The sequence below is a fragment of the Petaurus breviceps genome, unplaced genomic scaffold (assembly GCF_028583685.1).
Source record: "Petaurus breviceps papuanus isolate PSGF00001 unplaced genomic scaffold, PetGlider_PUasm1.0 84, whole genome shotgun sequence".
Lineage (NCBI taxonomy): Eukaryota > Metazoa > Chordata > Mammalia > Diprotodontia > Petauridae > Petaurus > Petaurus breviceps.
The window spans coordinates 3,068,554-3,094,661 of record NW_027186645.1 but is presented as its reverse complement, the minus strand read 5'-3'; the positions used below and the strand labels follow the sequence as shown (position 1 = coordinate 3,094,661).

Sequence of the window (26,108 nt, the reverse complement as noted above, 5' to 3'; positions counted from 1 at the left end):
GCTCCAGCATAGTGCTCTGAGTAAACTGCTTTTCTCCTAAAGGAAGCCTCAGGATATAGTGGGAAGGGCAGTGGAGTCACAAAGTTGTCTGGGTTTGGATCCAGCTGTTACTTGCTGCTTTCTCTGGGCCCTCAGTTTCCTCCTCTATAAGAGGAGGAATTGGACTAAACTTTTCCAAATTTCTAAATTTCCAAGGGCCTTTCCCAGCTCCAAATTCTTGTCATTTTCCCTTCCCTTTGCCCTGAGGGAAAAAATGTCTTTAGATTTTGTCTTTTATGTCACAATCTTCCATTTGGTAAAAATTTTAATGCCAGATGGCATTAAAGAAGTTAGATCACTCTTGGCTACTGATTCAATCCCAAAGCACTTACTAGGTATAAGATACTAGGAGAGACACCAAGAAAGAATGAAAAGATTCCAGCTTTTAAGGAGGTTACATTTTATTGACTTTATTAATATTTCCCAGGTTTTCCTCATTTCTTGCTAACTGAATTATTCAGAGTCCATTTTCTTAGATTCTTTTTTAATTAAATTAGAAACTGAACAAATAAGATCACAGATTTGGAGGTGGAAGGGTACTTCAGTTTTAGTACTATTCCATCACTTTCAAGATGAGAAAACTGAGGACCAAAGCAATAGGGAGACTTGCCTAGTCTACTGGGCAGTATGAAGCAGGATTCGAAGCTTAATTTCAAGGCCAGTCTGTGCTCTGTCCCCTATGCCACCTAGTTGTCTTCTTGTAAGGCAGGAGTTCTTAATCATAGATCCCTAAGTCTCCATGGTTAGGCTTCATGAACTTTGATGGAAAAAAATTATAATCATTTTCACAGGCCTCTAACTGAAATCTAACATTTCTTTCAGTTATTTAAAAACTTTCTAAGAGGGTCATATCACCAAAAAAAAAGATTAAATGGCCCATCTTTCCTTTTCACAGAGGACAGTGCTGATCTGGATAGTATTGAGGCTGTTGCTAATGAAGTACTGAAAATGGAGATGCCAAGCACTCCACAGCAACTGCAGAACCTAACGGAAGACATTCGGGAACGAGTAGAAAGCCTTTCTCAAGTGGAAATTATTCTACAGCAAAGTGCTGGTGACATTGCTAGAGCAGAGATGCTCTTAGATGAAGCTAAGAGAGCCAGGTAACTAGGGCTGTTATGGCATCCAGTGGGTCAGTGTGAATCTCCGGTATGAGTACCATAGTGTAGCAGTTTGTCTATAACAAGTGGCATTTCTGGATCTCCCCTTCCCCACAAATGTAGTTTTAGGTTATTGTTGTCCTGAGACATTTTTAATTTTTTTCATTTGTCCTGAGGAGAAATACATACAAATAAAGATCTGATGTATTAACTTTTTGTTGTTTCAGCAAAAGTGCAACAGATGTTAAAGTCACCACAGACATGGTAAAGGAAGCCCTGGAAGAAGCTGAAAAGGCTCAGATTGCAGCAGAAAGGGCCATTAAACAAGCAGATGAAGATATCCAAGGAACTCAAAACCTACTGACTTCAGTAAGAGAATGTGATTGTTGGGGGTTTTATTGAGAGGAGAAAGCATTTATCCCACGAAGTCTGGGGTAGTGGGCATGGAGTTTCAGGTCGTTTTTTACTGCCTAAAGCAGAGGCTGTCTTTGCCAACAGGTGAAGAAATATAACTGTTAATGTAACAGGTCTTTGGTGACACTGATATCACTCTAACTTTTCAAAAGAAACCAGAGCAGAAAATAGGTGCACAGCCTCTTTTCTCTTAGGAAATTTTTTTGAGAATCAGGAATAGGAAATAACATACTTTCTTGAGAGCTAATTTTATAAAAGCAGGCTACGCAATCAATGGTAGTGATAGGCTAAGGCACTGGAAAGTACAACTTACAGGTAAAAAAAAAAAAACTAAAAGACCTAAGTCTTAAGGAAAGAATAGTGGAGACCAAAACATCTCTCCACCAGTTTCCTAGCTCCCATCCTTTACAGATGAAACGTCTAGCCAGTAAGGTGCTTCAGTAGACGAGGAAATGGCATCTGTCCCACTCATAAAATAGGAAATAAGTGGATATTTCTTTAACTGAGCATGGTTTTTTAAAATGAAAAACATACTTTGATAGATAAATATGGTAGTAGGTATTAAAATTCCTTAGTGAGGCAATTTTCACACAAGCTTAGCCTTTCAGTTTTACAAAGTACATTCCAGAAGTGATGAATATCAGCATGAATCCACTTAATTGGGCTGTTATGTTATGAAGCAATTCTGTAGAGAACCTTTTTTCCCTCCAAGAGGGTATTTCTTAAATGTATGAATTGCCTCAGAAACCAACACCTAGTGACCCTCATCCATGGAGGATGAGCCTTCTCACATTCTTACTAATTGAGAACCTAGCCCTATGGTCATTTCCATGATGTAGAGGAACCACAGTGGAGGACATGGAAACTGGCTGTCCCTCCACGTTCCCAAGGGTTCACAGGCTGCAAGGCACTACCAGTCATTTCTGCCAGATAGCTTTCCACCTGATTTCATTAAAAATCTAGACTTATCCCATGATTTAGCAATCATAAAAATCTTCTAACTAACAATTCTGCCCTCAATGGAAATGAATAGTTCTCATTATCACATACTATTCTTCACATACTTGTTTCTGCCAACAGTCTTTTTTATCTTTTCCCTTTTTTTTTTTTGGAAGGGCAAGACAGGGCAGTTGGGGTTAATTGACTTGCCCAAGGTCACACGGCTAGTGTTAAGTGTCTGAGGAGCTCAGGAGACATGATATGAGATATGAGCTCAGGACCTCCTGACTCCAGGGCCAGTGCTCTGTTCACTGCGCCACCTAGCCGCCCCACCAACAGTAAGAGTCTTTGCTTGTTTTGGTCAGAGTGGGGCAATTAAAATGTTTAGAAAAGCAAACTCAGTCTTGTTAGTTAAATCAGATGCAGTCTGTTGGGAGAGAGGATCTGTCACACACACACACACACACATACGTGAACGTTGCTCTTGAAAGGGAACGTGTTATGCACGCGCGTGTGCTATTCAATTTGTAAAATTAGACATATTAGCAGTTATTTTTGCCAGACTACTTAAGTTTTTATACCATATCCATACTTGGCAAAATATTTAAGGATTTAGTTCATACATATTTACTCTCCTTAGTTTTAATGGGAGTAGCTGTCTCAAAAATAACCCCTCCCACCTCCACTAAAATGAACAGTGCAAAAGACTTGACCATTTAAATGAAAAGCTCTTTTACTGCCAGACAACTATATGCAGGCTAAGGAAGGTTTCATTTCTTATTTCAGACTAAACCAGCAGAAGTCCTAAATAAAAAAAAGATAAAGATAAGGCACACTGAATTTAGTTTTAGTGGGTAAGCTTTACCCAACAAAGACCACATACTAATATATAAAATTTACAACATGGATTATTGGTGTCATTGACACTTAAGAGTTGGATAAACTCAGAAATCATTTAGTCATTTTGTAGATAAGGAAACTGAACTGCTGGGAAATTAAATGACTTACCCAAGGTCATGCTTGGGTTATGTGCAAGGGAGCCTGGAATGTGAGCCTAGATTCCAAATTTAGCACTTTGTATGTTGAGTTTAATGAATGATGACTATATGACTTGTATTTTTATTATTAGATTGAGTCTGAAACTGCGGCGTCTGAGGAAACCTTATACAATGCCTCTCAGCGTATAAGTGAGCTTGAAAGGAATATGGAAGAACTTAAGCGGAAGGCTGCCCAGAATACTGAGGAGGCGGACTATATTGGGAAAGTAGTGAATACCATAAAACAAAGTGCAGATGATGTTAAGAAGGTAAGTGAGGTTTTAGAGCTTTTAGTGACAAGGGAGTAGCCATCACCCAGCACGCCCTAATAAATAAAATCTAAAAGTCTGTCACTCAAGACTACTTAGCAGAACTCAATCCCTTTCCTTTTTGCAAGAACATGATCAATGAAAGACTGTAACAATAAAAAACAAAAGCTGCCTTACTTTTAAGTAAGAGAGTAAAAATCAGCAAAGATGAGTAACTTTTTTCTAATATTTGAGGACATGGTTATTACCAATAAGGAGGAAAATTATAATCATAAAGCACAATGTCATGCTGGAAAACAAATGTCTTTCCTAGTTGTTTTGTTTTATGTTGTTTTTTTAATGGAAAAAATTATTAATGGCTTTCTCCATTGTAAATAGTTTCCTGCCAGGTGCTGGTATGTTAAATATTTCTTAACAGTCTGTTCAGACAGTATTTACATAAGATGATGAGGAACAAAAGCCCCTTAAAATTAAATTTCCATATACCTAACTATTGTTTGAATTATGTTTCTCAAAGGAATAATTTGTAATTCAGGCCCTCCCACTGATGCATGTCCTCCTGACTCTTCAAATGTTGTATGTTTCAATTTTAGCTGTGCCATTCTACAAGTTTAGCATTAACTTGCTGTTTGAATTAAAGAATCACAATTTGAGAAGTACCCAGTGGTAATCAATAAAAGCTGGCTGTATACACACACAGAGAGACCCAAACAACCTTGATCTAAGCTTGATTTTTAAGCTTGGGTGCTCACTGGTTTCAAGGTAACTGAAATTCAGAGATTAAGTGACTTATCTAATGTCTCAATCTAGCTAAGTTTGAAAATTGATGGCTTCTACATTGCCTCCGAACCCCAAATTCTCTATTAACTTAAAGCTAGAGAAAACAGTCACAGGAGGCCATGAACCCAGTTTTTCTGACTTCCAGTTCAATTTCCATTCTATCAAACAGACTAAATTTGTGTAATTACAAATTTCTAAAATATTTCATTGTTCACTGAACGTTAATAATGTTCATTACACAGCATTTACATAACGTTAGGTCCTTTGATTCACTAACAAACACCAACTATCCTAATAGCCATTTTATAGATGAGGCAATAAGTTAAGAAAGTGTCGAACCTCAGTTCCACCCTGATTCCTCCTACCCAGATGTAATATTTTCCCTGTAAGCTAAATCCCCTTCTCTGCTCCTTATTCCTATAAGGAATGTGGTGGTGCTTGTGTTTGTTGTATGATTTTTGTAATTAATTCTTCCATCTTGTGTCTAAACTTGGTACTGCAGGTCCTTGACAGTGAACTTAGTGGAAAGTATAAAAGAGTGGAAAACTTGATTACGAAGAAAAGTGAAGAGTCAGCTGATGCCAGAAAGAAAGCAGAAATGCTACAAAATGAAGCTAAAATGCTGCTTGCCCAAGCAAATAGTAAGCTCCAACTGCTGAAGGGTAAGTCATTTTCTAGAAAAATGACTATTTGGGACTATGGGAAAGATAATTTTCCCTTTTGCTTCCAACAATTTTAAAGTTAAATTTCTGAAGGTCTTTCAAGGATTAATATCTAGACAAAAGATTATTTTTAAATACAAAAATACTATATCATATCATCAGTTAAATTCAAATTTTTTTTCATGTCTACAGATTTGGAGCAAAAATATGAAGATAATCAAAAATATCTAGAAGATAAAGCTCAAGAACTGGTGAAACTAGAAGAAGAAGTTCGTTCACTTCTACAGGATATAAGCCAAAAAGTTGCTGTTTATAGCACTTGTTTGTAGCAAAGCCAAAAGGGACAGAAATGGCTGAGACCAAAGTATTATATCAATTGTATTTTTTAAAATGTAGCTAACACATTGATGTTAAAATGAAACAATGTCCACCTTTGCTTATTTAATTTTTTTAATTGCCAAATGTTTTTTAATGAAATTACAAATAAAATGCACTTTTTGTATAACAGAGGTGCATCTGGTTAGATTTATTTTTACCAACCTGGAGTTTCATTTAGTTTGTTTTATATACTTACTACAACTATGAACTCTTCAATGATGGGGACTGTGGTTCCTTACTTTTTATTTTGTTACCTCCAGTTTCAAAGGAAAGTACCACTACACTCCAGAAATTGCTAAAGGATCACTCTGCTAAAGGGGACAAAACGAAAAGCAGATTAAAAAAAAAAAAGACAAGGATCAAAACTACCTCCTCATACCAGAAGACATCTCAAGTAAAGCAGTGACACTGAGATATGAAGGGCCTGTCAGAAAAGGGGAGTTTTCCTATCCATTGCAATGGAATAGAACCACTAAGACAAAAAAAAATGTGCTGGATATGGAGTCAGAGAACCTCCTGGGTTCAAATCCAGTCTCCAATTTCTATACGAATGACCTTGGCCTCTATCAGTGATGTCAAACTGAAATTGACATAGAAAACAAATTAACATTATCTAGGTTATATTTTTATTTATTTCGTTAAAACATTTCCCAATATCATTTTAATCCAGTTTGGGCCCCAAGTTTGACAGCTCTGATTTCTTTTTTACTAATTATGCCAAGTAACCAACCTTTTCCCCCATGGGTGTATCAGTTTGGGGTTCAAATAGGATTTGATGAAGTTAAGAGTCATAGACAATCCGAAATAAGGTTTCAATGTTCTAAAGGGGCTGAAAGTTGAGTAACCTTGGTACACCTCTAAAAGAAGGAAATGCTTAATAATTACAACATCTTACCTTTCTATGTAACCAAATAAAATCAAGAATGCCAGAGGTACCAACTCTGCTGAATTATACAAGCTAAGCCACTAAAATTTAAGAGTTAGACCCACCCTGAGTACTTACATTTGAGTGACAGTATATGCAAATAATCTCATATCTTAAACTAACATTTTTACCTTTCTTTAAAAAATATGCATGTATATTCATTCTGATAGCATGTAGTAACAATTTCTGAACCACCACTACAAAATTTTTCCTTTTAAGAATCACTAGGTTTGGGTGGCTAGGTGGCGCAGTGAAGAGAACACCAGCCCTGGAGTCAGGAGAACCTGAGTTCAAATCCAGCCTCAGACACTTAACACTAGCCATGTGACCTTGGGCAAGTCACTTAACCCAAATCTGCCCTGCCTTCCCCCCTCCAAAAAAAAAAATTACTAGGTTTCTCGACTGAATAATGTTACATTGGTGCAGTCCCTATTTCTTCTTTAGTATTCACTATATAATAATGCATAATTTTAAGAGTAACCATTACAAGAGGAAAATGGTCATTTTGTTTTCAATAACAAATATAATTTTATAACATTTTTAGAAACAATAATTCACATTGTATTAGAAAAACACTTTACCTATTTCCTGAATACAATGGAGAATGAAATAACTAAATAAGAAAAGAGAATAGGCAAGTTGAAAGTTTTGCTAATGTCGTGGCTTTCTCCAATGCATTATCTACTTTCAGATCTGTTCACAGAACATATATCCATGTATCTAAAATGGCCATTTGAATGGTTGCCATTTTTCCAAAACATAGAAAATACTGAAGATATGACCCTTAGCATTAAACATTGATTAGAAAATTATTCTTTTTCAAGACTGAACCGGAAAGTCTTAGACCTTATAAAAATTACATTCCAGAGATAGTTATAACCTATTTAGTGAATAACAAATGCAAGCTTACGACTCATTTGTGTCTTCAATTAGTTAACTACTCCTAAGTCTCAAAGGCATTTTAAGACTGTGGCAGTGTACTTAATGCTTCTTACTCATTTACAATGATGTGACCTTGGAAATTTCATTACTCCCCCCCAAATATTTCTATCTCTGGATTGTAAAAATTCAATGGTTAAATAAAAATTAAATGATTAACATTTATTTCCTATATTTACACTATTCTGTTAAACATATTTGAACTTATTATTCATTTTAATTACTTGTTTCCAATATGAAAACCAAGTATAAACCACTAGATCAACCTATCTTTAATTGTAACTCACTTCACATACTGTAGTCCAGCAACACCAATGCAAGTACATTCAATGTGACTGAATCAGGGGGAAGAAACAAGTGTTTTGGGGTGGAAACTAATAAAGTATAACAGTTAAGCAGTTCTTGTAATGCTACAGAAAGCTTATGTATTCTTACCAAATTCGCAGGTACCAGCTATCCTTTCAGTTTTACTTTGCAGTACTCAATGCACAGAAATTGAATGATTATTAAATTTATTTAATAGATAGCCGCTGGATCATTCGACTTCATCCAAACCTGTTTATTAAATACTTGCTGTCTGAACAAAAACATTATTTAATTCAGTCTTAAGAGTCTCAGAGCCATAAGCCTTCCAGATTAGAAGCCCTCCACAAATATCTCGCAGATACTTCAGAAGAATATTTCATTTTAAAAGTTGATTGCTCTACCAAAAGATGCAGCTAGGTTTGCTTCCCTGAAAGCTTCTGATACAGTCTGTAAGGAAAAAAAAATATCAAAGTAAGACAACTTGGTGGCAGAAGAAAAGTTCTAGAAATAAATTCTACAGTGATTATAGTTACCGGATGGGCATGACAAACTCTTGCTACATCTTCACAGGATGCTCCATACTCCAAGGCAAGGGCAGCTTCATTTATCATTTCTCCAGCACCCTTTAAAGTAATAAGCCAGGAGGTAATTCTATTTCTATGGCAGTAATATACACATATGCATATATGTATGTGTACATTAGCATATTTTACTTTTTTTTGTTTCCTATTAAATCCACTGGTAACTTATTTTATTTGATTTTTTTTACCAATATCCTCTGAGCTCACAAAGAATTAGCAATTTTCCAAGCCTTGAACTAATCCATCCTCTAAGCTCTATTTTAAGCATCTTGAGGGCAGAGCAGAGACAGTATTTTAAACAAGCCCTAAGAATGATCACAACATATATAGTGGGTGCTTATTATGTTCACAAGAATCATAGAGCTGGAAGTTCATTAAGTCCAACTCCCCTTTTACAGAAGAGAAAACTGAAGCATGGAGCAGATGACTTGCTGCCTAAGGTCATATAGAAATGAAGCAGCAGAAATGGAATTCAGGCCCAGATCCTATGATTTCAAACCATTCTGTTAAATGAATGAATCCTGTTACAAATAAGATAACATCCTATAATCAGTGTTTATATAGAGTTTGAAAAGTATTTTTATACCTGAGGGGGGATTATATAAGAATGCAAGTCTTCCCAGTCATGGTAAGCTGTTTATTTGTGAACTTTATGCATACTATAAAAACTATTACCACCTGCTAAAACTTTTTTTTTTTGCTTTTTGGAGGTGGGAAGGTAGGGCAATTGGGGTTAAGTGACTTGCCCAAGGTCACATGGCTAGTTTTTGTGTTAAGTGTCTGAGGCCAGATTTGAACTCATTGAACTCAGATTGAACAGATTTGAACTGTGCCACCTAGCCACCCCAACCTGCTAAAACTTTTGAAGAAAAAGTTCAAAGTCAATATAGTTTTCTTAAACCAAACAAAATATTGAGTTGCATTATTTAAACTAAATCATCTTTCTTAAAACTGATTCCCAAGGCTAGGTGGTGCAGTGAACAGAGCATCGGCCCTGGAGTCAGGAGGACCTGAGTTCAAATCCGGGCCTCAGACACTTAATACTTGCTAGCTGTGGGACCTTGGGCAAGTCACTTAATCCCAATTGCCCTGCCATCCAAAAAGAAAAAAACAACCTGATTTCCTTTGAATTATAGAATTTGAGAGGCAGAGGGAACCAGAGCAGCTATCTACCCCATCTAAGGTGCATCCAAAAGCAACTCTTATAAGAGATAAGAAAAGGGGAGTGCAAAAAAAAAAAATGGAAATGAAGGCCCACCCATTGTTTTACAAGCTTACCCCAAGCTCTGCTCACTTTCACTAGTAGTTTACAACAATTCTGGTTATTTTTCAAAGCCACAGAACAGTTTTTCTATCTAAAAGTCTATACATTTTCTCTAATTTTTGTCAACACATAAAAACTGATCTTCTGGGGCAGCCAAGTAGCACAGTGAGTAAGAGCACCAGCTCCAGTGTCAAGATGACCTAGGGATCAAATCCGGGCTCAGATACTTAGCACCACACCCAGAAACAACTGGCCATGTAACCTTGAGCGAGTTACTTAACCCCGATTGCTTTAAAAAAAAAAAAAAAAACTGATCTTCAAAGGAATTACTTCAAAATCTTGGATTTTAGTTAACTCAGCTAGGCAAATGCTAAAGAAAGTAAATAAGATAGCAAATGGTCCCTATAATACCTTATTCCTTATCTGTCCCCCAAACCCTCTGCTCTTAGGAATTTCCTTATTGCTACTGGGGGTACCACAGTAGGTACCACAATCCTCCCAGTCATCCAGGTTTAGAACCTAGTATCATCCTCAGTTTACTCAAGCTTGCAACTTTCTCATGCTCACCCTTCCATGAAGCCAATGTATTGCCAAGTCTTACTGTTTTTACCTTCCTAACATCTCATATACATACATTCTCATCTCCTCTGACACTGCCACCACCCTCACCACTTCAGACTTAGATTATTGTAATAGTCCCTCCCTGTGTCAAAACTCTCCTCATACCAGGCCATCCTCCATTAAGCTGCCAAAGTGATCTTCCTAAAGCAAAGGTCTGATCATGTTGCCTCCTCAAATACACTTCACTGGCTCCCCAGCTTTAAAAGGCCTCTCCAGTTTTATACTTTTCTCCAGGTACAGCAGCACTGATCTTGCTGTTCCTCACACACTCGACCTTTCCTTTTACTGACTGTCCCCACACCTAGAATGTTCTCACTCTTCCCTTCCACCTCTTGGTTTCCCTTCAAGATGCAGTTCAGATCTTACTTTTCAAGAGGCCACTCCTAGGAGCCCTGTACTGTGAGCTCCTCTGGGGGAGAGCCCATGTTTTTGCTTTTTTTGTATCCCCACTGCTTATCACAGTACTAGAAACCTGGTAAACACCTAATGAATGACTGAATGTATCCACAGAATCTAGCAGTATCAAATACTTAGTAAGTACTCAAATATTTGGGCTGAATTAGTAATAAACAGTAACAAATATTATTATTACTGATTAAATTCTAGTCACATTTACACAGCTTTCTTCCAAACAACTCTGTAAGGTAAAGAATGCAAGTATCCTGATCTCCATTTTATAGATGAGGGAATTAAGAAGCACAGAGCTTAAGTTATAGGTCCACAGGCACATATCAGGGCCAAGATTCAAAAACCAAGTCTACTGAATCCATGTCCAATCCTCTTTTCTCTATATTGTGTGGCCCTTTAATGATCATGACTCAATATTCTTCCCTCCTCTCAATTTTTCTGGGTCTCTGCTTACACTATCTGCCCATTCTATCCTGGCCTCAACTGTCTAAAATGATATATTTTTATTTTATTTATTTTTTTTAAAGCAAAGGTTAAATAACTTGCTCAAGGTTACACGGCCAGGTGTTTCTGGGTAGGTGCTAAGTGTCTGAGCCCAGATTCAATCCCAGGTCATCCTGACTCTCGGGCTGGTGCTCTTACTCACTGTACCACCTTGCCGCCCCTAAGCAATTGGGGTTAAGTAACTTGCTCAAGGTTACATGGCCAGTTATTTCTGGGTGTGGTGCTGAGTATCTGAGCCCAGATTTGATCCAGGTCATCCCGACACTGGAGCCGGTGCTCTCACTCGCCGAGCCACCTGGCCACCCAAATGAAGTATTTTTAAATGGACTTAATAAAAAGAATGAAAAGGGAAGTTTTATACATTTAAACAATAGGACTACACAATTTAAGAAAGCCATTAGTCATAACAAAAAAAATTTAATCTGATGGAAATTTTAGTGAATGGGAAATTAGCTGTAAAGCAAAAAGAATATTTTATGATTCAGGGTATGGTCACCTGTTTAAATAAACTTGCCCAGATCTCAAAGTGCTGATTAAGTTTATCTTAGAAAAACTTCCTTGCTAGGAAACAAGTTGACTGAGGGGAAAAACTGAGTAAAAGATGATATATCCTTTAAGACTTGCAATGAGTAATCAGTATAATCACCACTATACCTTTGTCAAGACACCTGGTAATCAAAAATGATGATTCCCTAATCTACATATAAAACCTTCATCTCTCTTCTGAGCTCCAGTCCTGCACTTCCAATTGCATGCTGGTTAGTTCCACCTGGCAGTAGGTCCCTTAGGCAACTCAAAGACAAAATGTCCTAAGTGGGTCATCCTATTTCCTTGTGAACACATACCCATTCCTAACTTCCCTAGTTCTGTTAAGAGCGCCACCATTCATTCTGTCAGTTTTCGAAGTCTGCAACCCAAAAGCAATCCTCTATTCTTCACTCTCCCTCAGGCCCCATATCCAATCAGCTACCAGATCTCGTCCTCAATAGCAGTTTTCTCTCATATTTATCTCCTCCCTACTCACACCCCAACTACCCTAGTTAAAGCTCTCAAAATCTATCTATATTACTGAAACAGTCTATTTGTGCTCCCTGCATTCAAACTCTTTCCCCACCTCTAAACAGCTGACAAATTTATATTCCAAAACTCTGAAATTCCCCTGCTCAAACTTCAGCAGTTCCCTTGTACAAATTCCTCTTTTTGGAAATGTAGATCTAGCCTATGTTTTTAGGATAATTTCACATCACTCTCTTCCATGTACTCTATGGCTGAATCAAACTGGCCTCCTGGTCCCTCTATATAACATTCCATCTCCCATCTCTACGCCTAAGCCTGAAATTCTTAGCTTTTCCACTGCTGTCTCTGGAACCTCTACCTCTCCTTCAATAGTCAATCCAAATGCAACTTCTTCAAGGTCTTTCCCAATTATTTTAACTTCCCAAAATGAAACATATATATACATATACATGTAAATAATATATCCTGCATTTACTTATCTGCTAACATATATCTTCCCAACAGAATGTAAACTTGAAAGTAGGGAATGTGTTCAGTTTTTTATTTTATTTATAACACCTAGTGCAATGCCTGGTACATGGTAGACACTTTAAAATGTTTCTAAACTGATTAAAAAATTAAACTGAAACAAGGCTATGCTTTGCAAACAGCTAAAATTTCTCTAGTTTCACAATACTCACTGATCCTAGAATATGTGCTCCCAGTATCCTGTCTGTTGATTTCTGACCAAGGATCTTCACCATGCCATCTGTGTCGGCATTAGTCTTAGCTCTGCTATTGGCAGCAAAAGGAAACTTTCCAATTTTGTACTCAATGCCCTGTGAAAAACAGATGATGAGTAATGCATGTATAAGCATTATAAATGTATAAGTATTATAATGTATAAGCATTATAAAACCTCATTCCATCTGGTGGAACTCCTACTGTCTGGTTCAATTTGTTGCTCACATATTTGTTCACAAGTGACTTAAACATAAAGGAGCCCTTAAGTTTAAATGGTCAAACTATTGGTAGAAATAGTGGGTGAGAGAGTGACTATATATATAATCACAGAACATTAGATCTGGAATGAAGCTTACTAAACATCTGTCTAAACTAACATTTTAAAGAATGGAAAACTGAGGCCCAGAAAGATAAAGAGACCAATTATGGTCACACAGCAAATAAAGAGAACTTCCTTCCCACCTAACATCTCTCCCACCCCTTCACTGCACCTACAGCACCCACCAGGCCAGTGTTCCTTCCATTACAGCTCTGTATTATGTTCTACATTATGATGCTCACTAGGTAAACACAAGTATAAATATCATTTGGATAATCTAATGTTTTATAGAATGTGAAATAAGTTATAAATCCACTAGTAAAAGCTTGTAAAGACTGAGAAAATGATTACAGGTCAAACTTTTAACAATTTTAATAAAATTACTCAAAGTTGACACCCATAAATAAGATAGAGAACCACAGCTGCTACTTCTAAACAACAGCTATTTAACCAAAGTATTATGATTTTGGTTTAGTTTATACAAGTGGCCCAGAAGTTAAATTCTCATTACCTCTTCTTTCAATTGCTCTTCTGATTTACCAATCCATGCAACTTCAGGATGTGTATAGATCACTGAAGGTACACAATTATAGTTGATATGTACAGCACCTCCAGCCATCCCTTCAACACAGATAATACCTTCATCTTCTGCTTTGTGAGCTAACATGGGGCCAGCAATTACATCTCCAATAGCAAAGATACTGTACCACAAAATGACAAGAAAAACAGTGCCCAGTGAAATCCTGGGCATTAAATACCCAAATGATAACCTAAAAAGCAATCACACCAATTTTTAAAAAGCTACAGGTTAGGAGCAGCCAGGTAGCACTGTGAGTAAGAGCACCGGCCCCAGAGTCGGGATGACCTGGGATCGAATCCGGGCTCAGATACTTAGCATCACACCCAGAAATAACTGGCCGTGTAACCTTGAGCAAGTTACTTAACCCAAATTGCTTTAAAAAAAATTTTTTTTTAATTTACAGGTTAAGTTTCTAATTCCCAAATTTCATAAAATCTAACTTTAGTCATTTGATGAACCCACATCCCAGAATTTTAAAGTTTCACATATTCACCATGAATTCCCCCACATAAATAATTTTAATTTTTTCATATATTATAAATCTCATTTTCAAAATAGGAATATCTGAAATAGAATCTAAAAAGTTCATTGAAAATGTTACAATTATCAGACTTACTTTGGAATTTTGGTTTGGAATCTGGTATTGACTGGGATTCTACCTTTGGGATCCAGCTCAATTCCAAGTCCTTCCAGTCCCAAGTCTTTGGTGAAGGGTCGTCGGCCAACACAAACCAAGAGTACATCACAGGTGAGAACTTCAGCTTTTCCACCAGAAGCAGCTTCAACTCTAAGCAAAAGACATTACAAAGTCTTGGTAAATAAGAACCAAAATATACTTGAAAGTAAAGACATTAACTAAAATGTTACTAATGCTCATAAATTAGCTTTTCTAAGTACTGTGTCAACAAAGACCTTTCCAAGAGTAAGAAAATTAAGCAGTAATGGAATGATTTCACTAGTTCTGGGTAGTTTACAATCTGCTCATAACTCAGTCACAGAAAGCTGACTGAGGCTCAGAAAAAGTTGAGTAAGAGCAGAATCCAGGCCTTCTAATTTCAAATTCAACATTTTATCCTATGCTACAATGTTTTTCTCTCCAAATATAGCAATTAATGTGAGATGATCCAAAATGAAATTTCTGCTCAAAGTTATCTACTACAGATCTATCACTAAGAACTCCTGGGTACTTGTAAGGGTTATGGGATTTAAAGATCTCCCATGCCCCATGGACATGCTGACATAGCAGAGCAAGAAAAAAAAAAAAAAGCCGAGCTAACAGTCCTGTGGTTGGCAGTTGGCGGGGGTTGCCTTTTTTTTTTTTTTTTTTTTGAGTTAGGGCTCCGGCTGAGCACTGCCGGGAGGCCAGAGCTGCTGGGAGCGCTCTTCCAGGACACTGGGTGGTTGCTGTGAGTGGGGAGAGGAGGACCTTTGCCTGAGGTAGCCTGTTCTGTTTTAAAGGCTTGAAAATGTGGGTGCTTTCTACTTTATCTACCTGTGCCAATATCATAACTACTCTGATGGCTTTCACTTTCTGGTTTTGGGACTCAGTCTTTTGGTATCTTAATAAATTTTCTAGTTTATTTCCCCAAATGGCAAACCTGACGTATTTTGTGATGGATAATTATATCAGCATATTTGTAATCTCTATAGGCATTGTGAATATGGCATTGCTGATACAGTACTCACATGAAAAATTGGCTTATTTTCCCTCCCACTAAGTAACATATTCCTAACCTTAATTCATTTAGAGATTTTGAGGTTTTAAGCATTGTAAAAATGAATGGTCCAAAGTAAATTATTTTTGAATTACCTTCTATGGATTCAACTTAAGTTACAAATTTATTAGTTCCTAATAAAATTGTATAAATACTTCCACCATTTAATTATCTCCATAACTATATTCATTTAGATTCTCTTTTTAAAAATCTAAAGCCTTGACTGCATATCAAAATTTAAAAATAAAAAAATGTTGTTTCGCTATTAAAACACCACGGTAAAAAATTCTTTTGGGAGATAAAATAATCTTTAGTTAGAGTTCAAATAAAGACTTACTAAAATGTCTTTAAAACCTGAATTTTTGACCTATACAAAAAATCTTCATAAAAGGATAATGCAAATAAAAATAAATGCACCACACTTACGCTACATCAATTTTTCCATCTGGTTTCTTGGTAGCCCCAGTAACTTTGGTATTTAATTTAAACTTAAATCCCTGTTTTTGAAGGATTCGCTGAAAATTTTTAGAAATCTCCATGTCAATTCCCATACCACCAACATGACCTAAGAACTCTATTGCTGTCACCTCTGCACCAAGTCGTTGCCATACTGAACCCTGCAAATAACAAATCATGAACACAAATAAATTTAAAAAGCAACACATTTCAATGGTTAAATAAATTAGAAAATAATGTACTGTGTTTTTTAAAATAAAGAAGCCCAAAGAATCTTAATTTTAGCATATTATTTTTTGATCCTAAAGAGTATTTCAGTTAATAGTGCACTACCAAAATGAAATTATACCTGACAAACTGATCTATAACATAGCATATTCATTTCCTCAATGAAATTTTTCTAGAAAATATGTATCTTCCACTCAAAATCAGTTCCCAACGCTAATGTATGTTTATGTTCAATTTAACTTATGAGTACAGTACATTTTTAAAATTATGCTCACTTTTTTTTTTTTACAAAGGAAGACTTTTTTAAAAACAAGCAAGTTATAATGGAGAGAAATATTTTAAAACAATTTCACCCAGAACCTTGAACAAATGTGCCAGAAATTATGCATAAGAAATAAGAGGAATATAATTCTTTATAGTATAAGTAAACACTTAGAAAAATAGAAACAAATATTTCATTATTATTCTCTAACAATTCAAAAAGTAAATGTAAAATAAATAAGTTTTATTTTTCAACTGAATTAAAGAAAAATATTTGCTTAAGTGTTTCAATTTATGGAAATATTTATGAAAGCTTTAGAATGTAATATAAGATTTTACTGCATGGAATACTAATATGAAAATCTCAACTTCATATAGATTTAATTGCAACCATTAAAAAAAGGATACTGGTAGAGATTTCAGATCTTTGTAGTCTTAAAATACATGAAAATTAGCCAGAAGATTCTTTTTACCCTCTTCCATAACCAAAAATCCCAACTCAGCTTATACAAATCACTAGATCTTGTTATCTTTATGAACAGTATTTTCTTTTATTTCAAGCTTGTATAATATAATCTTATTTACCATCATTTGCTAATAGTTAAGATTTATGTTAATCTACAAATCAAAATTTTAAACTCTAATTTCTAATACTGATATACACACATGTACACACACATATATAAAAATTTTAACATTCATATAAAATTTCCCTAGGAAAAAGAAGACTATGAATGACCCTTTTGCAAATTCATATTATAAAACTGGCCTAGAATCAAGTAGTTAAAACATTATTAAGCATTTTCTTCAATGACCTTACTTGTTTTTTGAAGTCTCATTCTGCTAAAGACAGAGTCATCAGAAAAATTCCTGTCATGCCCTATTTTAACTACATTACTCAGAAGGTAATCAAAACAAGGGAGTCAATTATTCCCTTAGCCAGACTTAGTTCTCACCAACAAGAAAAAGAAATAGCTAGGAATGTGAAAGTGACAGGAAACTTGAGATAAAATGACCACATCATATTAAAATTCAAAAGAGCTGGGTGGAACACTAAGCTTAGTCAAATATGTGTCTAAATTATAATTAAGAAATGAATTTATATATCTTCATAAGTTAAATTATATTTCTCGAGATTTCAATTATGTATAAATGTGAGACTATTCGTAGTCATAGTTAACACTGCAGTAATTACACACATCAAGACCCAGAAAACTACAGCATCTATATTAACATCTAGAAGTACTCTATCCATACCCTGACTATCCATACCTGAATGAAAAACAAAATGCATGAAAAAATCATTAATGCCCAGTTATTACATGTAGTTCAACTGGTAGCCCCCAAGAGGCGTATGTGGGTATGCTGAAGTACGTACAAGTATGCTCAGACCCTTAAGAGGAAAAGACTAAACAGTACTTTTCAAAGATCCCAAACTTCCCCCAATCACAAAAGATCAAATCTTTAACAGTGACCAAATATTCTTCCTGAGACATTATGTAGCTATCAGTCAAAAATACATTAATCTACAAAAACACAAAAGCAGAGGGTGACCTAAATGGAAATTAAGATATGGCTAGGTATAAATATGATGCAGGATATTGACAATAATGTCTTGTGTATATAACCACATATAAACACAAATATAGGTGATTAATGTTTATGTATAATAAGAGTTAGAAGAAATAACAAAGGTCATCACTTTAACCCCCAAGCCAGATCAAGAACCTTCTTTACATGCAATATAGATATGTTGTGTGTGCATATGTGTGTACATGCATGCATGCATACACAGACAAACGTCCCACTTACCAATTCCACACCTATTACTCCTGCACCAATGACAATCAACTTTTCTGGAACTTTTTTTAAGCATAAAGCACCTGTAGATGATACAATTGTATCTTCATCAATCTATAAAATCAAGCAAAAAAGATACTGAATTAAAAACAACCTGTGAAAAATTAGTGGGATTCTTTAAACTGTAGACATCACTTAACACCATCACTAAAATGTCTTTTTTCCCAAAACTTTCTTCTGAAACCACTACCCACAATGTCAAATTTTACTGAAATGTATTAGAAAAAGTTAACTTGAAAATTTTTATGAGTTATCATGTTTGGAAACAAAATGGTAAATTTAATCTAAAGACAAAGTTAAGACTTCAGTAGCGGACCAAATTTGTTCAAAATCAAAGAGACAGAGAACAATTTATGAAGACATTTCTAATAAAAGTGACTAGTAATAATGGTAAATTATACCGTGATTCCAGGGAAGGGAGTAACTTCTGAACCTGTGGCTATGAGAATGTTCTTTGTATTGATAACCTGAGAGCTGCCATCATGCTTTGCTGCTGTGACCTGATTTTTGCCCGTTATCTTTCCAAATCCATCCACACGGGTGACCTTTAAAAAAAGGATAACACTTATATAGAAGAGCAAACAAACATACACATGCACATACATGTTTATCAGTAGAAAAAAAAACAATAAAATAACATAATAGTAGCTGATATTTAATATACATAATGCTTTAAGACTTATAAAGTCCTTTACAAAATTCTCATTTTACCCTCATAAAAAACCTAGGATAATTTATGATCCTCAGTTTACAAATGAGGAAACAATAGCTTAGAGAAGGTAAGTGACCTGCCCAAGTTAGCAAGTGTCTACAGCAATATCTGGATGCTGGTTTTCCTGACACCAAGCCCAGCATTCTATCTACTATATGACACTATGTATTTATCAAGTAAGAAATTCTGAAACAGTGGTTTTTCATTAAAGTAGCTTTACTGTCTTTGATAAAAGATTTCAGAGGAATCACTTTGATACTATATTAAATATTCCCTAAAATGGAAAATTATGCTCTCATACATCCTATGTCCCAAATAAACTGCACTACTCTTAATTCCCAATATAGATCTTAGGCCTTCTCACCTCTATGCCTGGAACACCTACTCCTTGACCTGACATCTTGTAATCTTTCAAGATCCAGCTCAAATGACACCTGAAGCTTCTATAAAGCCTTCCTTAATTCCCTTCATCCGGAATTTTTTTTTTCTCCTCATATGATATAATACATTTATATTCATCCATGTTCAGGTCTATCACTCCTACTAGACTGTAAAAACTTTAGAACAGAGACTATGATTTATAGTATCTTCCTAATGCCTAACACACAGTGGCCTACATAGTCTAGACATTTTAAAATTTGTGAATGCATGAGTTGAAACTCTAACGTACTGTTTGATGCCATTTTTTATAAAACGCTAAACTACTGCCAGAAAAAGAATATTTTATATGAAATAAAAAAAAGAAACTTGCATATAAAACAAACCTTATTTTGCTTAAATAAGTGAGCAATTCCACCAGTTAAAGCCTTTACTGCAGAGTTCTTTTGCTCCATCATCTTCTCTAAATTCAAGCGGATTTCTTTAACTGTAATTTGTTAAATGAATATTTAGATGAGTCTTTAGTCATATTTAAAGACAAATACTAAAAAAAATTCCTTTTCCTAAAACCATGTTTCCACTTATCATACTTCTAGAATAAGTAAGACTACAGAATAAAATTTTTCAGCTACGCACTATAATATAACCATACTATGGAACACTATGAATCAAAAAGATAACCTATTAAACCTATGTCCTTTCTCAAAAGCTATTTCCCTCTGGCAATCTCCTAATTTCTCTTCCCACTTGATGGGTAATGAGCAAAACAAGTATTTGAAATCTTTAAAAAAAATCTAGCTTACTGAAGTAAAATACATTTTTAAAAAAGGCAAACTAAGAAGTTTCAAAATGTAGTAAAGGTTTATACCAAGTATGATCAACTATGTTTCAATCACTAGTCATTCACATGAGACTTTGGGAACAAACATATGAAAAAGGCATAAAACAGAACTGCTTAAACCTAGATGAAAATCTGGCTGTGTGGTATATAACAAGGATTTGGAGTCTTAAAACCGTTGTTTGAATATGGGCTCTCTCATTTACAAACTGTATGACTTTAAGCAACTTAGTTCAGTTCTCAAGGCTCTTGATTACTTCAACTATAAAATGAGAGGTATATAGGCCTAGTCTCTTAGTTTCCTTCTAAACTCCTATTATCCCAAGTGATTTGCCCAAGGTCACATGCTAAGGCATTGTAGTAGAGCTAGATAAAGCACTGAAATTAAAAGTCAGAAAGACCTGAGGCATCCTGCCTCAGATATTTTTTAGCTGTGTTACAAACCATTTAACCTTTGTTGTTGGTCAGTCATTTCAGTTGTGTCTGACTCTTTGTGACCCTGGGGTCAGGGTTTTCTTGGCAAAGATACTGGAGTGGTTTGCCATTTCCTTCTCCAGCTTGTTTTGCAGATGAAGAAATTGAGGCAAATAGGGTTAAGTTACTTACCCAAGGTCACAAAGCTAGTGATGGAAGCCACATTTGAACTCAGGTCTTCCTGACTCCAGGTCCAGCACTGAATCCACTGCACCACCTAGCTGCCCAATCACTTAACCTACTGGGCCTCAACTCTCTCATCTGTAAAATGAGAGTTGGACTCAATGACCTAAAGACCCTTCCAGCTCTAAAACCTCTATATTAACCACAATATTTACTTGTTATATAATCAAAGGCAAGTCATTGAACCTGAGTCTGTTTCTTCTATAAAATGGAGATAATATTCACACTGTCTGCCTTATGGAGCTTACTCTGAAAACCTTACAGTACCATAGAAATGTTAAATATTTATTATACTCATACTTGGGAGTCAGGACCTAACCTGAGGTTTCCTGACTCCAAGCTAAAGGCTCTTTCTGCTATGGTATGTTAATGTTTAATCATGTTTTAGGTGAAATCTCCCTCACTCCCTGTAGTTCTCATCACCATGGTTTACCTAGCTTGCAGCCTTTTCTTCTGGAAGACTACTGTGACCAACAGACAGATAGAAGCAAGAGAGGACTGGGGATAAAACGTGATGAAAACATCATTCCTCTGTACAGCAAAAACCCCTGCTGCTCTTCTTCATAGTCGATGCCTTAGCTGAGGTTCCTTGTCTTGTCTATATTTTACCTTCCAGTTCTCAAGGAAGGCCTAACATGCTCTGGCTGTTGCTCCAGGAGAAGCAGCAGAGCCTATACCAAGACCTCTATAGAGATGTCAAAGCCTAGTCTAGCAGACCCCACACTTTTTATCTCCCTACAATATCATCTCTCTAATACTTTCCTGAATTCTCTGGTGTTAGTATTACCTCCCCAAGCAGCTGGGAGACTTTGTTAACATCCCTTCTAATTCTCTAGAGACTAAGACTTTAGGAAATGAAAATTAGTTTCTCCTCAAAAGAAGGTTGCAGAACTCTGGGCGAAGTTTCTAAATTCCTCTATCTTCCCTTTCCTAATTCAGTGCTCCCTCTCACAAACATCCTATTATCATCCAGACAGTCTCTCAACATTTGCCTACTGCTTTAGAGCCAGTGCAGGAAAGGGAATGGCAAAGGCAAGAAGGGTGGCAATCTAGGGGCCTGAAGGCCATTGTTCTTCCCAAACCAAAATTTTCCCATATTTTCTTTAATTCTAACTTTCCCTATTATAGAAACCTTTTTTTTAAAGCTCATCAAACTGCATATTTAACTTTAAACTATGAATTGTATACTTACTTTCAATTCCTCTAGAGGCGAAATCTTTATGAGCCAAATGATAATAATGTGAGTTATTCAATAAAGCCTGAAAAATAGAAAAAAAAAGAACTAAAAAAACATAGTACTTATAAACAAAGGTGAGGATACAAAGCATTTATGGATGTCTTTATCCATAACTGTGCCCAGTACTCTTATCAATTAAGAGCTGCCTGAACAGACTTATTACTTGATCATAGGAAAGGAACAGAGTGTAAAAAAGGAGAAGACTTAAAAAAGGAAGCTGGATCAATTGTTCAGTCAATTCACACTCATTTAGTTCATTATTCTAGATACCTTGAAGAATACAAAGTGAATAAAAACACTGTCCCTGCCTTCAAGGAGTTTACCAAAAACTAATTGTTGGAGGAGACATGGGAAGACAGGGCTGGTTGGGGCTGTGTTGATTAACTCATTCTGGAAAAGTCTGTAATTATAACGAGGAAAGTTACTAAAATTTTCATATCCAATGACTGAGATTTCATTACTGGGAATGTATCCTAAGGAGGCTGAAAGCAAGAGAAGTCCTAGATAGATGGGAGGTGGAGGTGGGCACAGAAGGAGGAAGAGGGAGGAAGAGAGAGGGAGAGAGAGGGAGAGGGAGGGAGAGGGAGGGAGAGGAAGGAGAGAAAGAGAGAGAGAGAGAGAGAGAGAAAGAGAGGAGAAGTAGAGAGAGAGGGGAGAGAGAGTGAGCAGTATTTTTTTTAGTTAAAACAAAATACCTTAAAATAAAGTATGTACCAAACAACGGGAAAATGGTTGAAGAAACTGTGGCATTTGAATACAACATAATATTACGGCACATTAAGGAATGAGAACTATAAAGAATTCAGAGGTACTCAAAAAGATTTGCAAGAAGTGATAAAGGGAAAAATGCAGAGCCAAAAGAATATACACAATGATTACAACAATGTGAATCAATTCAATGCTATATTGTTAAAAATCTCCTTTTAAAAAAAAAAAAAAAGTCAGGCTCTTCAGTTTTCCCAGCAATTTTCATCAAATAGTGTTTGTTTCTCAAACATTAGACTGCTGTTTATATTTGCTTCTATGGATTCCAAAACTTTTCAGTTTTTATCTAATACCACATGATTTAAAGGATTCCTCCTCTGTAATACAGTTTGTAAACTGGTTATGTAAACTGGCTCTTCTCTCTTCCTTTCTTTTCATAAATACCTTAATATTACTAATCCTTATGAAGTAAGAAAGCTATAAACTGACTCAATGAACTTTTTGGTATTGCTCCCATAGGATAGTGATCATTGAATAAGTAGAAAATGTTTAAGCATACACTCTCAATATGCATATTTATAAATTATATCCATGTGCTACTATCCTAATATTCATGTACATAAGAACATACAAAAGCAAATTTTAAAAGATGAGATAAAGATTAAAGACATTTAAAATATTTTTTAGCTTTATTAATGAAAGAGCCTTATTATTACTATTAATATTTTTAGCAAGGACATAATTGAAAATGATTTTTTTCTAAATCTTGATTTTAACCTTTTGTGCTACACTGATTCATGGGTCTTTTTTTTTTCAATAAATGGTTTTAATGGCTTTCATAGCTGAAAAAATATCACAACTAATCACAGTTCCAAGTGAAAGTATATATCACTAGCAGTACATATTAAATCATAATGTTTTCTTCAATCCCATCTGACAATTATACAAAGGTTTTTTACTGAAATTCAGCAAATTATTATTCTCTTCTTTCTTGCCATTAATTGTTCTTTTTTTTTTTTTAAAGCAATCAGGGTTAAGTAACTTGCTCAAGGTTACACGGCCAGTTATTTCTGGGTGTGGTGCTAAGTGTCTGAGCCCAGATTTGATCCCCAGGTCATCCCGACACTGGAGCCGGTGTTATTACTTGCTGTGCTACCTGGCCGCTCCCATTAATTGTTCTTTTTTAAACAGACTCAGATCCCAATGAAACTCCTTGAAAGATTTTGGAACAGGTTAGAAAACTGAAGTTTCTTCATTGGTAAAATGAAATGGACTAGATCAACTCTAAGGTTCCTTCTAGTCTAACATGTTTAATTTATGATTATGGGTAAAAATAAGAATGGCCAAAAGGTAACTAAATAATACCTTCAAAATGGACTTAAGTTTCTGCTTCTTGGTAACAACTAATTTAATTAACTTTTTGAAGCTAAGGATCCAATTCAATGAAGACTAAGCAGTGGGGATCAAAGTGATAGATTAATATTCCAGAGTAGACCACTGAATCTCGTAGGTGAAATACAATACAAAAGTGGATTCAAGGGGAGGTTAGCTGACACTTCAAAAGGGCCACTTCTAAACAGGAAAGTTATTAATAGAAGCAAATTTTAAAAGAAAAACAACATGAGCTATTTAAATATATTTTAATGCCTAAAACTCAGCCACGTTAACCAGTATGTATCATTCTTCTTGATGGCAACTTACTATTAGGTAACTTATTTATGACAACTTATTTATCAGGTAGCCCTGACTGCCCATTCTTCTCAAGGTTCAAAGCTATTACCCCAAATTGGAGATAGTGTCAATTTCCCTTTTCTCCAAGAAAATATCTCTCACCACCTCAAAGAGTAAGGGGCATTCGATCTTCACTAAACTCCAAGATAAGAGAATATCCTAGTCCCTATTCTGATTACTCTGATTCAACCTGTTTGTTTAGTAGGTGGCTTTACTTAATTTGTGGCTTAGGCTGTGTCTTATGAAAGCAGAGCTTTAACAGCACAATAATCGTATTAAAATTTAATTTCAATACATTTTGGGGAAGAGAAAAATAGTAAACCCCTTGGTTTAAAACAATTGTTTTCATTTCCTTCCAGCAATTAGAAATTTTGATGTGAAGTTCATACAAGAATTTTTTTAATTAGCCCAATCATTCCATCCCAATACTATTCCAGAAATTAAGGAACTTATTATATTTTACAAAATTTACACTCACCTTAGAAGGAATACAGCCAACATTCAAACAAGTTCCACCAAGTGTTTCATTTTTTTCAACACAGACTGTCTACAATGAAAAAAAACCATTCATGATTACAATTGCAATTATAATTCACACTACTAAAACACTAAGTGTAACTGCATAAACTACTCTGGAAAGTCAGATTTTCATTCTGTATGTCACATACAGGGAAATATAACCCTTATCTTAAACATATTATTTAAATTCTTTTACAAAAAGAACCAAAACTAATTACTAAATTTTAAATAATCATCTTTATAAAAAAAACTTAGTAGTTCTGAAACAAATTAATCTGAGAGAGTAGGAAAGAGGACCTGTGCCTTCATCACAGGGAGACGGTGAACTCCCATTGTGGAAACTTCCTCTGAAAACACAGAATCATAGCGGCCACTCATCTATAATTCTTACTCTTAAAAGAGCTGACCTGGGCAATGAGAAGTAAAATGACTTGTTTATGGTCACAGAACTAGCAAGAGTCAAAGGTAGGACCTGAAAGAACCTAGGTGTTCTCCATCCCAAAGCTATTTATCAATTGTGACATAGTCTGAAACTATTTCAACAAATTAGCCCTTGACCTATTCTAACTATTCTGCGAACTCTATACCCTTATGTCCATAAACAAATTTTAAGTTTTATATTACCCATCAATACCACTGTCATAAGTCCACAAGAAAAATACTCTGTCAAATCTATGAAAAATTTATGATATTAACTTGGAAAGGGCAGAACAGAGAATGTCCTTACTTGATCATTTCCCTAGCATAAAAATAATCTTTTTTTTAAATAGTGCATTTAACTTATGAGTTTTGGGACTGCTGCCCCAAAATAAACTTTATTTTCAGAAGTATCACCTCAAAACTTCCAACTTACTTCATAAGAATGAAGAGGTACTGGGGGCCGCTAGGTGGCACAGTGAATAGAGCACCGGCCCTGGAGTCAGAAGGACCCGAGTTCAACTCTAGCCTTAGACACTTCACACACACACACACACACACACACACACACACACACACACACACACAC

The 26,108-nt window shown here is 35.5% G+C and overlaps 2 protein-coding genes across 4 annotated transcripts in view; one reads left to right on the top strand and one right to left on the bottom strand.

Moving 5' to 3' along the window:
- The window catches only part of LAMB1 (laminin subunit beta 1), a 114,190-nt gene extending 108,443 nt beyond the window's left edge, over positions 1 to 5,747 (top strand). For all 3 annotated transcript variants that reach the window (XM_069107005.1, XM_069107004.1, XM_069107006.1), the window contains 5 exons: positions 935 to 1,142; positions 1,367 to 1,508; positions 3,622 to 3,798; positions 5,081 to 5,240; positions 5,433 to 5,747. In XM_069107005.1, the coding sequence (XP_068963106.1) occupies positions 935 to 1,142; positions 1,367 to 1,508; positions 3,622 to 3,798; positions 5,081 to 5,240; positions 5,433 to 5,569 (824 nt within the window). In that variant the 3' untranslated portion in view covers positions 5,570 to 5,747. The remainder of the gene's footprint in view (positions 1 to 934; positions 1,143 to 1,366; positions 1,509 to 3,621; positions 3,799 to 5,080; positions 5,241 to 5,432) is intronic.
- A 2,230-nt stretch (positions 5,748 to 7,977) lies between these two features.
- Positions 7,978 to 26,108, bottom strand: part of DLD (dihydrolipoamide dehydrogenase) — a 28,831-nt gene continuing 10,700 nt past the window's right edge. The window contains exons 4-14 of the mRNA XM_069107007.1: positions 25,062 to 25,130; positions 22,103 to 22,169; positions 19,802 to 19,902; positions 18,727 to 18,870; positions 18,278 to 18,379; positions 15,947 to 16,137; positions 14,422 to 14,592; positions 13,737 to 13,926; positions 12,864 to 13,001; positions 8,322 to 8,411; positions 7,978 to 8,235 (exon numbers count right to left, since the gene is read on the bottom strand). Of these exons, the coding sequence (XP_068963108.1) occupies positions 8,170 to 8,235; positions 8,322 to 8,411; positions 12,864 to 13,001; positions 13,737 to 13,926; positions 14,422 to 14,592; positions 15,947 to 16,137; positions 18,278 to 18,379; positions 18,727 to 18,870; positions 19,802 to 19,902; positions 22,103 to 22,169; positions 25,062 to 25,130 (1,329 nt within the window). The 3' untranslated portion in view covers positions 7,978 to 8,169. The remainder of the gene's footprint in view (positions 8,236 to 8,321; positions 8,412 to 12,863; positions 13,002 to 13,736; positions 13,927 to 14,421; positions 14,593 to 15,946; positions 16,138 to 18,277; positions 18,380 to 18,726; positions 18,871 to 19,801; positions 19,903 to 22,102; positions 22,170 to 25,061; positions 25,131 to 26,108) is intronic.